The 12,763-nt window shown below is 39.7% G+C and overlaps 1 protein-coding gene and 1 pseudogene across 1 annotated transcript in view; one reads left to right on the top strand and one right to left on the bottom strand.

Annotated features, from left to right (window-relative positions):
* Positions 1-12,763, top strand: part of LOC129670520 (cadherin-related family member 3-like) — a 68,439-nt gene that overhangs the window by 39,418 nt on the left and 16,258 nt on the right. Inside the window, exons 5-9 of the mRNA XM_055599029.1 lie at positions 2,816-2,923; positions 3,656-3,852; positions 5,595-5,772; positions 7,540-7,702; positions 9,971-10,073. Coding sequence (XP_055455004.1) covers positions 2,816-2,923; positions 3,656-3,852; positions 5,595-5,772; positions 7,540-7,702; positions 9,971-10,073 — 749 coding nt within the window. The remainder of the gene's footprint in view (positions 1-2,815; positions 2,924-3,655; positions 3,853-5,594; positions 5,773-7,539; positions 7,703-9,970; positions 10,074-12,763) is intronic.
* Positions 2,479-2,573, bottom strand: LOC129670624 (U6 spliceosomal RNA; annotated as a pseudogene).

Below are 12,763 nucleotides of genomic sequence, written 5' to 3'. Positions count from 1 at the left end.
AAGATAATCTTAAGTCTCGGCGCTGGGGATGTAGCTCAGTTGGTAGACTGTGTAGCGTACATGAGGTCTCGGGGTCCTCAGCACTGCGTCAACCAGGGGTGCTGGTCTGCACCCACAATCTCAGCACCAGGGGGGAAGACAGGAAGATCAACATTTCAAGAGCAACACTGAGTGCATAAGGAGTTCAAGGCAAGCCTAGATTACACCAGACTGTCCTAGACCAAAACAAAAACACCCTAGGCATTTATGAATCTTAAGATTAGTTAGCACATACAAAATAACTAAAGTTTGGAAACAGAACTTTTTCTGGCTATGTAAAAATGAAAACTTTCTTTTTTTCCCTTAATATCTCTGAAACCAGAGAAACCAAGAGTAGAAAACTGAAGCTCTGCTTGCAGAATGAGTATTAATGGCTGCTTGGACAAAATGGCCATCTATTCTCATTGCTAGTGCTCATCCCTTCCTTCCTTCCTTCCTTCCTTCCTTCCTTCCTTCCTTCCTTCCTTCCTTCCTTCCTTCCTTCCTTCCTTCCTTCCTTCCTGAAAAGCTGCTTGGATTGCTGAGTTGACCTTTAGTGAAGTAAGGAAAAATGTGGATTAAAAGCTGGTTTTGAATCAATTTTCTTTCTCTTTAGCAACCTTTGTTTTGTGTATGGGCATGCTGTATGACAGGGCACACATGGCCGTGGAGGTCTGAGACCAATATTATGATGTTAGTGCTCTCCTCCCATCTTCTTTGAGTTCTAGGGATCAAATTCAGGCAGAGGCAATCAATTTACCTGTAGAGACATCTCGCTAATGCCTAGTTAATTTTTTCAGTTGTTGGTTTTTAATATTAAAAATTCAAAGTCCTTTTCTTGAGAGGAGGAGTAGGGTTATGGAATGACATGCCTGGATTCTGATGAGGATGTTAGGAAAGATCATTGTAGCTTCACACTCACTTCCTTTCATCATCCAGCCACAGCAAAACTAAATCTGAGTTTGAGTTATAGTGCTGTGAGTATTGCTCATACTATAGTTCTGTTCTTGTAGTTCAGACTTCTCAGGATTATATTATTTTGATTCAGGTCTCCTCTTGTAGTCTTGGTTAGCCTGGAAGTCAGTATGTAGACCTGCTGGATTTACACTCACAGAGTTCAACTTGCCTCTGCCTCTCAAGTGCTAGAATTAAGGGCATGTGCCGTGTTTGGTTAGAATTATTTTCTTAAAATGTCTTTATTTTTTAAGGCAGATTGGCTTTTTGGTTTTTGTCAATATTTTTCATACTTCACCAAATTTTTAAAATAGAAGTTATGCAATAAATTGAAAAGTGGTTATACAGTGCTATAGAGAGAAGAAAATGGCCTTTTGGTTTCAATTACATGTATATTTCAAGTTAAAATATAATGTGTGTGTGTGTGTGTGTGTGTTTTCAGAAGAGGAAAGTAACTCTCTCAACAAGCTGGAGTTTGTTGGGATCAAACCTGAACAGCACTGGGCATGCTAGAAGTTAGATGATAACAAGGGGACCACAGTCTAGGGATGAAAGCAGTTGTTACTGAATAAGAAAGTTTTATTTTCCTCACCCCCCCCATTTCTGTGAAATAACAACTCATTAATTGTGTTACTATCCTGATGTTTTGAAGGCTTCTTCTGTTTTTTAATTGTATTCTTAAGTCTTCTAAAGCTATTGCCTTGAAATCTCTATCCCCCTGCCTCAGCCACCTGGATGGCAGCATGGCAAGTGTGTTCTACCACGCTGGGGTAGCTTCTAACACTTTGTCCTTGGCACCTATTGGTTTTTTTTTTTTTTAAACTGTCGATCGCTCTTTATTTATTTTTTTTTATTTTATTTTTCTTTTTAGTTACATTTTGTTAACTCTGTGTCCCAGCTGTATCCCGCTCCCTCATTCCCTCCCCAACCCCACACTCCCTCCCTGGTCTCCTCCCTGCCCCTTTCCAAGTCCCCTGATAGGGGAGGACCTCCTCCCCTTTCATCTGACCCTGTTTTATCAGGTATCTTCAGGGCTGGCTGCAAAGTCCTCCTCTGTGGCCTAACAGACTGCTCCTCCCCTGGGGGGGGGGGTCAAACAGCCTGCCCTTGAGATCCTTTTAGAAATAGTCCTTGTTCCCCTTACTTTGGAAAACTACTTGGTTACTGAGCTACCACAGGCCACATCCGAGCAGAAGTTCTAGGTTATATCCATAGATGGTCCTTGGTTGAGTGTCAGTCTCAGAAAAGACCCTGTGCCCAGATATATTTGGTCCTTGTAGAGCTCCTATCCTTTCCATATCATACTAACTTCCCTACTTTCACATGATTCCCTGCACTCTGCCGAGGGTTTGGTTATGAGTCTTAGTACCTATTGGTTTTTAATAAAAGAAATTACTCTTTAAATGGTACAGACCCACAGCTATTAGCAATCTGTTGCTACAAAATGCTAAGAAATTTCCATAGCTCCCCAATCCCACACCTACATACAGGGTTTAACAAACTTTAAAAAAAATTAAACACTTCAGGAATTTGTATGTCATCATATGCAGGGTCCATGCTAATCTGTTCTGTTCCAATTTTAGTATGTGTTTTGCCAAAGCCTGCATTTGGCAAACTTTTTAAACATTACTGCCTCTTCTGTCAGGTGATTTGAATCATTTGTTTCTTTAGAAAGTGTTAGCCATTTCCAACTGCTAAAATAACTGGTCAGACTGACATCTTAACCAGAGAAATCAATAGCTGCAGCTGGTCAGTTAAGTCTGATAGATTCTGCTTCTATGGATATCTACTATTTATTATGAAATCTTTGCTGTCTTTTTTTTTTTTGTGGCTGTGCCTTTAGTTTTTCACTGGTTATTAGAGTGGTTGATCCTGGAGGATTGTTTGCTACTGGAAATCTGAAGATTTTCCTCATCAATGTCAACAATAAGGACCCTACTCTTGCCTGCAGGTAAGAAAACACAACATATTATTTGATTTGACCTTGAAAAGATAGTCTTTCCTTCCATCTTTTTTCTTCTTTTTAGCTGAGAATGAAAATAAGCAAGCATTGGAAAAACAACCACATATGATAAAAGAGTCAAAAGAAGAGGCTTATTTAAAATTGAAGGCAAAAATAGTTTTAAATACAAAAATGTGTTGAAATTGCAATAAAATAAGGTGTTATTCATGCAGTAGATCCTTAGTATCTGAGTTGCTGCCTTAGCTCTTTTTTCTCTTAAGGGAGACTATAGTCAGTGTTGTAACAGGAGTTTAGAGAAACACCCTGAGGGTCAGCAGCTCTGTCAAGTTAACTCTTCCCAGAAGGTGAAGAACACAGCAGTCATGTGCACAGGTTCTAGAACAAAGGAGGAGTATGGGCTAACCTTCTCTCAATCATCTTGATATTTACTTCTGAAAGTTATTTAATTTCCTCAGTTCTCACTTTTCATATCTATAAACTAAAGACGAGCATGGTCCTCACTTCCCTGAGAAGTACCCTTAGGGAAGAACGAATAACCCATGGTAAGCCTTAGGATTTTGTGTAAACTGTAGCTAAGTCAGTGTCTGTTTAGATACTTCTGTCATGAACGTGATTTCCATCCTGTCATCTCACTATCCAGTCTGCTACGCCTTTACCACCACAGGTATAGAAAAGGCAGCAAGTGAGTGCCACACTGATAACCTTTTCTCTTAAAACAAGCTTATTCAGTATTGAAAATGGGGTCTTTCGTGTTACCTCCACAAACTCTACTCTGCACCACGACGTCAACATCACACTGGATGAAGAAATTCCAGTTGGGAAGATGATTGCAATGTGCCAGGCAGCTGATGAAGATAACCTGGGAGAGCTAATCTTTGGGCTAGATACAGCAGATGATTATTTTGCAGTAGACAAAGGTAGGTTGAACACTGTCCTCTCCTAAGCAGTTGTATTCCTATCTACCCCCACAACCAAAACACTCAGTTTTGGAGGGGAGGTAAACAGGCTAAAACACCATCAGAAAACATCTCTCCAACACTTCAGAAATGTCTGCTGAGTAATGCTACAGGGTCAGCATCCTGCTTATTCTTCTGCTAATACTCTTCATGACTGTTATGGACGTTATGAACCCTACAGTGTATATGCCTTTTTAGTACATATTCTTAGACCCAACTCAATGCTATTCTACTGTAGGGCCAAGTGTTTGTGAGAGAGTACCTGATTGGACTCGGTAGAGTTAAGCTTTTATTCCTCATGCAATCATGGAGTCTAGGGGAAGGGCACAAATTACGAAGTGTTTAAAGCTGGAGTTGCTGAGTCAAGAACAGTACTGGGTTATCTTTAGCACAGGTTAGCCATTGAAGCGGATACTGTCATTGACCTACGTGTATCTGCTCAGAGTAATAGGTTGATTCCAACTGTCAGTACCTATTCTATACTTCTTACTTTGAAGGATCACTTGGGATCTGACAACTTTATTCCCTTCTCTCTCCAACGAAGCCCAGCCTTGATTTGGAAAAAGTCTGCTTGGTATAGAAATCCCCCAGGTATTTTCCCTGCTATAGAACATTTTTTAATATGATCTGCACTGACTCACAGAATTCCTCAGTGACATGAGGCTCTTGTTGCCAACAGTGGTAACTGGCTTGATGATGAACTTTTATGGGGAGTGTTTTCTTCCTGCCTTTCTTCCCCATGTCCCATTGCCCTGGATTGCCTCCCAAATAACTTGATTTCACTCACATTCTGATCTCAGATTCTGTACTGATCTCTTAGTAGGGCTGCCTCTTTTACCATTAGATGCTAACTATCTCCACAGAGCCACTAGTGTTTTTTGAATTGTCAAAGTGGGTCATCTTTTCTCTCCTCAAAAAGTCTCTCAGTTTGCTGTTTATAGTTGAAATTTGGCTCCACTGAGGTCCTGTTTCTCTGGCCCATGCCTTGTTCTCAACTACCACCACCTTCCCCAGGATCCCTATGCCACCCCGATTCTTTCTTTCTTTGCCTCCTACTCTGAGCCAGCAAGTAGGCTGTCTGCCTTGAGACTGCTCCCTTGCATTTTCTAAGCACCTGACCATAAGACATTATTATCTGTAAAAAATGACATTATATTTATCACTCATTTCCATAATAACATACCACTTGAATGTTTTTTTTCCTAAACATGTTGAAGGTTGTATCCAAGCTCAGAATATAAATTCCATAATTATGGCAATTTTATGTCATCATACTGAGTATAGTAGCTCCATAGATGACATTCAGTAATTACCTGCTGGACTCAAGTGATGGATGACCGTGAAGAACAAGTTATGTTCTAGCAGTGTTTTCATCTGTGGTTCTCTCTGTAGGGAATCATCTCCCATTTGCTGACATTCCCTTCTGTTATATAACCTTCAAGTCCTAGAATAAGGATCTCTTCTCGAGGGTCTTTCCTATTCTCCACAGCCAGAACAGTTTTGTCTTCCAATCATTAATATAATATGATTAATAGCACATTCCATTGATAAATGATTTAACAGTATCCATTCACTTTGAATCAGCTCCTTAATTCTAGAGAATAGGGCAGAATTTATACTTCCTCTTTTCTGTCACTGCACATGTAATGAAATAGTTTTAAAAATTACAATCTGGTCCAGTCTGATGTGCTGTTTTATTACAGAGAAAGGGACTGTGGTTACGACTACCCGTCTCGATGTGGACAAAACTGGGTTTGCAAGTGCTCTGTCCTTCTCTATTAAGGCATGCGATGGTGACGAGAGATGTGCAGCAATCCCAGTGACTACCTACATTCGTGGCATTAATGACAACCCTCCTTTCTGTGACCGATATCTGATTAGGTGAGCAGGCAGTTGGCAGGAGCAAGAACTCAGAGTGGGCAGGAGAAGGAAGGACTGTGTATTTATTGGATCACTCTGACATGTGCTTGATCATCCAGTTGAATCTTGGTTACTCAGAAATGTTTCTCACCGATGGCCTGCTGGTCCTGCTTGTGACTTGAAGATGAGTTTCCAAGATCTGATATTATAATGACCCTGCTCCTGTCATTATTTACTGAGGCCCTTCCGTTTTGCTTTGTAAAATGGGATGCTAGTAGAAGTCTTTGAAGAATGATTGTGAAGAATTATTGGGTTAATTTTGGAGACTGCTTTAGCACAGTGCTGAGCAGCTGCTGTTTCAGAATGGTTCTCATTATATATTTGTTATTATCACCAGAAACCCTTCTCACTGAATAGGTTTTTGTTTAAAGGTTTTGTTTATGGGGAATTGCTTGCTGTGTAAGCACAAGGACTTGAGTTCAATACTCATGATACAAACCAAAAAGCCCGGTGTGGTAGCAAGCTTTTGGATTCTTAGCACTGGGGAGGTAGAGACAGGCAGGTCCCTGGGGCTCACTGACCAGGCAGCCTAGCTTACTTCGTGAGTTCCAGACCAATGCAGAAACTCTGTCTCAAAACAAAACAAAATGAAAACAACAATAACAAAACAAACAAGCCAAATAGTGGACAGTCCCTAAGGAACAGCACCCGAGACTGTCCTCCGGCCTTCCCATACATGCACACGTGTGGGCATGCACACACGTGCACATGCAAACCCACACACATCCGCACACACAGCACAAACACAGATTTTTGTCCTTGATTTATGGCGGCCTTTTAACATGGTTAAAAGTCTGTAAATGTAACGTGGCTCATGCATCATGTGTTGTGTGCCTCTCCCAGTGGGGCAATAGCAGACCTCCATATTCAAACCCCTGTAAGTGGAAGAAAAATGATCTGATGGCATGCACAAAGCTTCGATGCAAAATATCTCATGTAGGGTCAGGATCTGATGCTAAGTAAGTGATGAAAAATTCTGACTTCCAGAACTTTTGTGTTCTGATACATGGTTCAGAGGTTTGTATTTCTGTTCTTCCTTCTCCTTTCCCACCCCTTGGCCATCTTCCTGATAACCCACCTTTTCTGTTTCTACTATTTTCCCTCTCCTTCCTTAGGACCATCTGTTGCTTCTCATGTCTCTGCCTCTATTCATGACCTATACCAACACCCACTTTCCCACATAAGAATGAGCAGCTGGAGCTTCAGCTAAGAGAGAATATTTGTCTTTCTGAGACTGGGCTACATCACTTAATATAATAATTTCACACCAATCTATTTTCCTGAAATTTACATAGTTTTTTATTTACAATGGAATACAATTTTGCCATATAAATGTACCACATTTTATTATTTATTCATTAGTTGCTGAACATCAAGGCTGCTTTCATTTCCTAGCTATTGGGATAAGAGCAGCAATGAATCTGGATGTGCAAGTATCTCTGAGGTAGGATAGAGAGATCTTTGGGTATATAGAGGAAACATAGCTGGGTCTCATAGAAGCCCTATTTTTAATTTTCTGAGGAGCTTCTGCACTTATTTACACAGTAGCGATACCAGATCATACTCTTATGAAATGGTAAATGATGCTCCTAGGAGGGCCTGTCTGCCCTAGGATTAACAGAGCACCTGCACAGGGCTTATTAAAGCTAGTGGATATTTAAGGGGAAAGCGTTGCATTGTAAGAGAATGCCTATCTAAAGTGATTTTTCTTTTTGAACAATTAAACAGGTACACAGGTAACAAGAAGATTGCAAAAGACACAGTAATTGCAAAGCTCTCATGTCATGACCTCGACAAACCTCCTGACACAATTCATTATGCTCTGGACTCTGGCCCAGTAGGGTTTGGACGACTATTTGAGCAAGTGCCAAATGCTGAAAATTTCATTCAGGTAAGCCCCAGTGGCTGTCAATCCAGGGAGCTTTCCCAAGGAATCGCAGTAATGTCATGGCAAATTGGGATGATGCTAATAAGGTCCAATGAAGGAGTCTAGATACAGTATGGGGGAATTCTGGCTTCTCTGTTGTCTTGGCAGAAGACATTTGAACAAGTCTTTAACTATCTTCTTTCTGCCATCATTTTCTCCTTTTTATAGTGAACATAAAACAATTCACTTCCTATTTAGCTAGAGAAATAGGAACCTAGGAACACATGCTGGTTTCCTTAGAGTCGAGTCTATGTGATAGCATGTGTGACAATGGCTTGCTCTCCTGGCACTAGAAGTAGCTAACTAAAGGCAGCTCCTCTTTTAGAGGCTCAAACTTTCTCTTGGCAGAGTATGAAGACTGGAGGTTGAGTCTTCCTTAAAAGAAATTTCCACAATTTCCATGTCTTATTTCATAGTGCCAAGCCGTGATTGCTTCCATAGTTCCTTACTACATGGTTCCCCTCTCCCCCAATATCACCAGCTACTCTCAACCTATGCATTCCTGCTCTTAGCAGGACTGAGAAACCCACAGATGAACCCTTTCTTTCTCCAATCCTAAACCCAAATTTCTGTGACAAAGTCTACAGCTACAAAGCAAGTTATTGTGTGAGTGTGAGGTTGGGACACTTGGGCACAGCACCAGGTGCATACTGGATCAATATTCGTTTTGCAATGCAAACCAAGTATAATCTTTAAAATTAAGTCTGAGAAAAGATGGAGGATTGGTAAACACTATTCTAAGATTTGAGCCTTCGTCTGTGCTTGATCTGTAGCTGTGTGAATGCTTCTAGCCACCCTCCACCTCTAACTGACTTCTGCGTTTGCATGTTTATCTTGTAGGCATCAAATGCCACATATCCCTGAGAGTTATCTCCTTCCAGCATAACAGTGCAGGCTGCATGTCATTTTAGTTTACATGTACAACTGTCTATTTTGTTGTTGCTCTCATTAGATTGGAAGATTTATACATATTTCTAGGTGTTTATCATTTGCAAATTAAAATTTGCTGTGGTGCTTGTTCCATAGAGGGTACTCAGTGTAATTCCCTGAATGTGAAGGAGTCATATGCTGCATTTAAAAAGAGAAAATCTTTCTGAACCCTGGAATTCTTGGTGCTGTATTGATTCATTTATTTTTGCCAAACTGCTATTCATGCTAACACTACATTAGATTTTCTCAAAGTTTCTGATTATGGGTCCATCTGACTGTTAGAGCCCTAATCTTTACAGCTCTAACTGAATCCTAATTAGTATTCAAAATTATTTTGAAGTAGTCTCTTATAACAGGAGTAGCTTGCAAATTCTTTATTTCTTGCTGTATTTTATGTATATGAGTGTTTTGTGTGAATGTTCACGGCACACCAGAAAAGGGAATCAAAACACCTGGGACTTCAGTTATGGATGGTTGAGAACTGCTATGTGGGAGCTGGGAATTGAAACCAGGATCTCTAGAAGATCAGCTAGTGGCCTTAACCACTGAGCCATCTCTCCAGCCCCAAGTACAGCTTGCACTTTTATCATACCTTTTCACACAATATTCATTCAAAATATGTGGATGCTTTGCCCATGGCAGCACGATTCACACGCTGTATTTTCTTCTATGGTGGAATATTTCCTTCAAAAGGAAGCACATTTATATACATCAGCCTCTGTCAGACTCATGCACTCCATGAAGTCATTCCTAGGATATAAAAATGGCCGTACATTCGACTTTTCCAGACTGACTTTTTTTTGTAATTTATTCTTATTTTTTAAAAATAATTTATTCACTTCATATTCAGATTGTAACCCCCTCCCTCATCTCCTCCAGGTCCCACCATCCCTCGCTCTTCTTCCCCTATTCCTCTCCCCAAGTCCCCAGAAAGAGTCCTCCTCCCCTACCATCTGACCCCAGCCTGTCAAGTCTCATCAGGACTGCCTGCATCTTCTTTCTCTGTGGCTGGCAAGGCCGCCCCACCAGAAGGAAGTGATCAAAAAGAGCCCAGACTGACATTTTAAAGCATGTGCATTAAAAGTTGTGCTTCAGAGCCAGTGAGGTGGCTCATTGGGTAAAGGCACCTGCCTGGTTATTTGAGTTCCATCCCCTGTATCTGTGATGTAGACTCCTGCAAGTTGTCTTCTGACTGCCATACACAATCCATAGCACATGTTCATGTGTGTATGTGTGTGTGTCTTTGTGTGTGTACACAAAAACAGATGAAAGAATTTTTTCTGAAATAATGTTTTCTATAAGGTAACCAAAGAGCTGGATTATGAAAACCCAGAAGTGGTTGCAGCAGGACGCATTTATGAAATGATGATTTCAGTATTTGATGACCTACATCCGTCTCATACAGGTATTTATTATAGCTTTTCATGGCTATTCAGTTTGCTATAAACATTCATCACATTGGGATAATGGGATAGACTGGTGTGGAAGTTTCCGTCACTGGGAAGCCTCTACATTCCTTAGCAGCACCTTAAATAACATACAATTCTTTCATCCTGGTCTGGCTAGAGATCTTGGTATTGAAAAAAGCAGGGGGTGTAGGTATCAATTTTGATTCTTGAATATATATAATATATATATAAAATCAAGAATTAAATCAAATATATATATTCAAGAATCATCATATATATACATATATATATATGAATATGATGTATTTGATTTTTTATGCTAGATAATACCAAACATCTCTGACTTAGAAAGATCTTGAGATCAGGCAAGATGTAGCCCAAGCATGTATGTAATTGGTTGTTTAAAATAAAAAAAAAAACATTTTACTGGAATGGGATTGCATGACCTAAAGCTTTTATTAATGAAAACAATGAGCCTCTTGTCATGCTCTACAGCTCATCAAATGGAAGAATATGCTTGCCAAGATTGCATGCTTATACATTTTTTTGGCATTTGGAGGGTTAATAGTTGTAGTTTTGCTGAGTGCGCCCTACTATTCTCTGGAGGTCCTAAGCATGCAAGGCAGAGTGATTAGGAGTTGGTGTGCTAAGCAAACTGCCTAGTTCCCATTTCTCTTTGCTTACTCTTGTGCAAATGAAAACATACATCAAGTTTCCTAAGGAGTTGGGGTTGGTACTTGTTTAACAACTACACATCAGCAGTTCTGGACTTCATTTTTTTTTTTTTTTTGGCTCTATAGATTTTTCTGAGAAGAAATATCCTTAGAATTTTCAGGTTACATCTGTCATTAATAGCAAGTGTCTCTCATTTCTGGAAATTATGGTGCTAAAGTGGCCATGCAGGTGTTTCCATTGCTGATAAATAAAAAGTTACTGGAGAGAGTTCAAGTTTGTAGTAGAAGGCATGGTCTGGCAGTAGAGAACAATTGGGAAAGAGTGACAGTTGTGTTTTTGTTTTTTTGCTTTTCCTTGTAAGAACTCTGAATCATTGCTGGTGGTTGCCTTGATCACTGGGTTGAATGGATTCTGAGATTATTTCTTCTATAATGCAGAATTATAGAAGACATTTATGTGTTTGCAGCCAAATGAACTTAACCCTGAACTGTACTCAATAGGCCTAGGATGCTCTCAATCCTGCTTGACTTACTGATAAAAGAACTTTAGTGGAGTTGCTTTGACTTAATGTGAAATGTTCCTCACCAGACTGTGTTTGAACACTCGACTCTCAGATAGTGACACTGTTTTGGGAGGCTGTGGAGCTTCTGTGAAGTGGCTCTTGCTAAAGTCAATGCTGAGACATGAGCAAACATCCAGCACTTCCTCCTGCCATACCTTCCCCTCTTTGACCAAGAGTCAAAATACTTTCTCAATTAAGTTGCTTCTTTCAAGTATGTTTATTCTAGTGATCAGAAAATTAAGTAGACTTACACAGCTAGCTATCTAGAGAAGTGCTGTGCTGGGGACAGGAACCAAAGCATGACATCTCACCTAGAAGTATTCTTGAGTTGTTTTTGTTTGTTTTTGTTGTTGTTGTTTTGTCCCTGGTTTTGTGGGGTGGGGAAGGGAGTTTGAAGCTATTGGTAGAACATCATGAAGAAATCTATCATATAGCCCAAAGTGGCCTTTTAGGATGGATTTTTTTCCTTGTAGCTAAATAACTTGCCCATCTCACCAGATTTGAACCTTTCTTGAACTTGGAAGAGATAAAACATCTTTCTTAGTAGCATATTTTCTCTGGTCTCTACAAGCCAATATATTCACAGCAGTTGCTCATAAAATATGCTTGCAACATTGCACATTTGGTTCCCTCTGTTTTTATAGGCCAGCTAATTCACACAATTTGGAGTCTTTATGGATGTAATAAAAAATCATAGTATGGCAGAGCTGTAAATGGCACCTGCTCTTACAACATATAAGTGGATTTACTGAAAGGAAGATACAGGTCTAAAGTAAACCATTTGTTTTTGTAGAACAGCATGCTTTGAATTTTCTTAGGGATTGTGGATACTGTTGAGATCTGGATGAAAGTTGTAGACAGTATCCTTGAAAGTGTTACCATGTAGCAGCATATGTGAGAAGGTGAAGCATGCCATTGAGTCTCCAAAAGAAAGGTCATGTAAATCTCAGATTAAATTTTACTGTTTGACATATGGTGCACAGAATTTTAGAGCAGGCAATATACCAGAATTCTTTTGAACCTTAATGCTGTAGATAATCTGCTAAAGGAGAATTACATGACCAAACAAATCTGGGAAGAATGCTTGCCTGGAAATTCAAAATAAACACTAGCATAGCAGGAATCCCAAGAAGTATTGCCATAAAAACCTCTAATTTTTATTTAATTTAGGACTTTGTATTTGGCGCATCAGTATCTCAAAGATATTAACAGCCAATACTTCTTGCTTTGGTATCTGCATGAACTTTTACCTTAATGTTACCTTAGTAACATTAGACCATGAATTTAGCTCTGTTTTTCTCAGTCTCTTTCCTGTGAAACTGTGGAAGTAATATCAATGTCCCCATTAGTGTCTCGTATGCGATGCTCTAATTTTACCTTAAAATTTTCTTTCTGCTTTCAAGTTGCTTCTCTCATCTGTTACTATTAAAATATTTCTTTTGAACAACT

The sequence above is a fragment of the Psammomys obesus genome, unplaced genomic scaffold (assembly GCF_907164565.1).
Source record: "Psammomys obesus unplaced genomic scaffold, mPsaObe1.curated_primary_1811, whole genome shotgun sequence".
NCBI classification, from domain to species: Eukaryota; Metazoa; Chordata; class Mammalia; order Rodentia; family Muridae; genus Psammomys; species Psammomys obesus.
The sequence above is the reverse complement of the archived record's forward strand: the minus strand, read 5'-3'. Positions and strand labels throughout refer to the sequence as shown.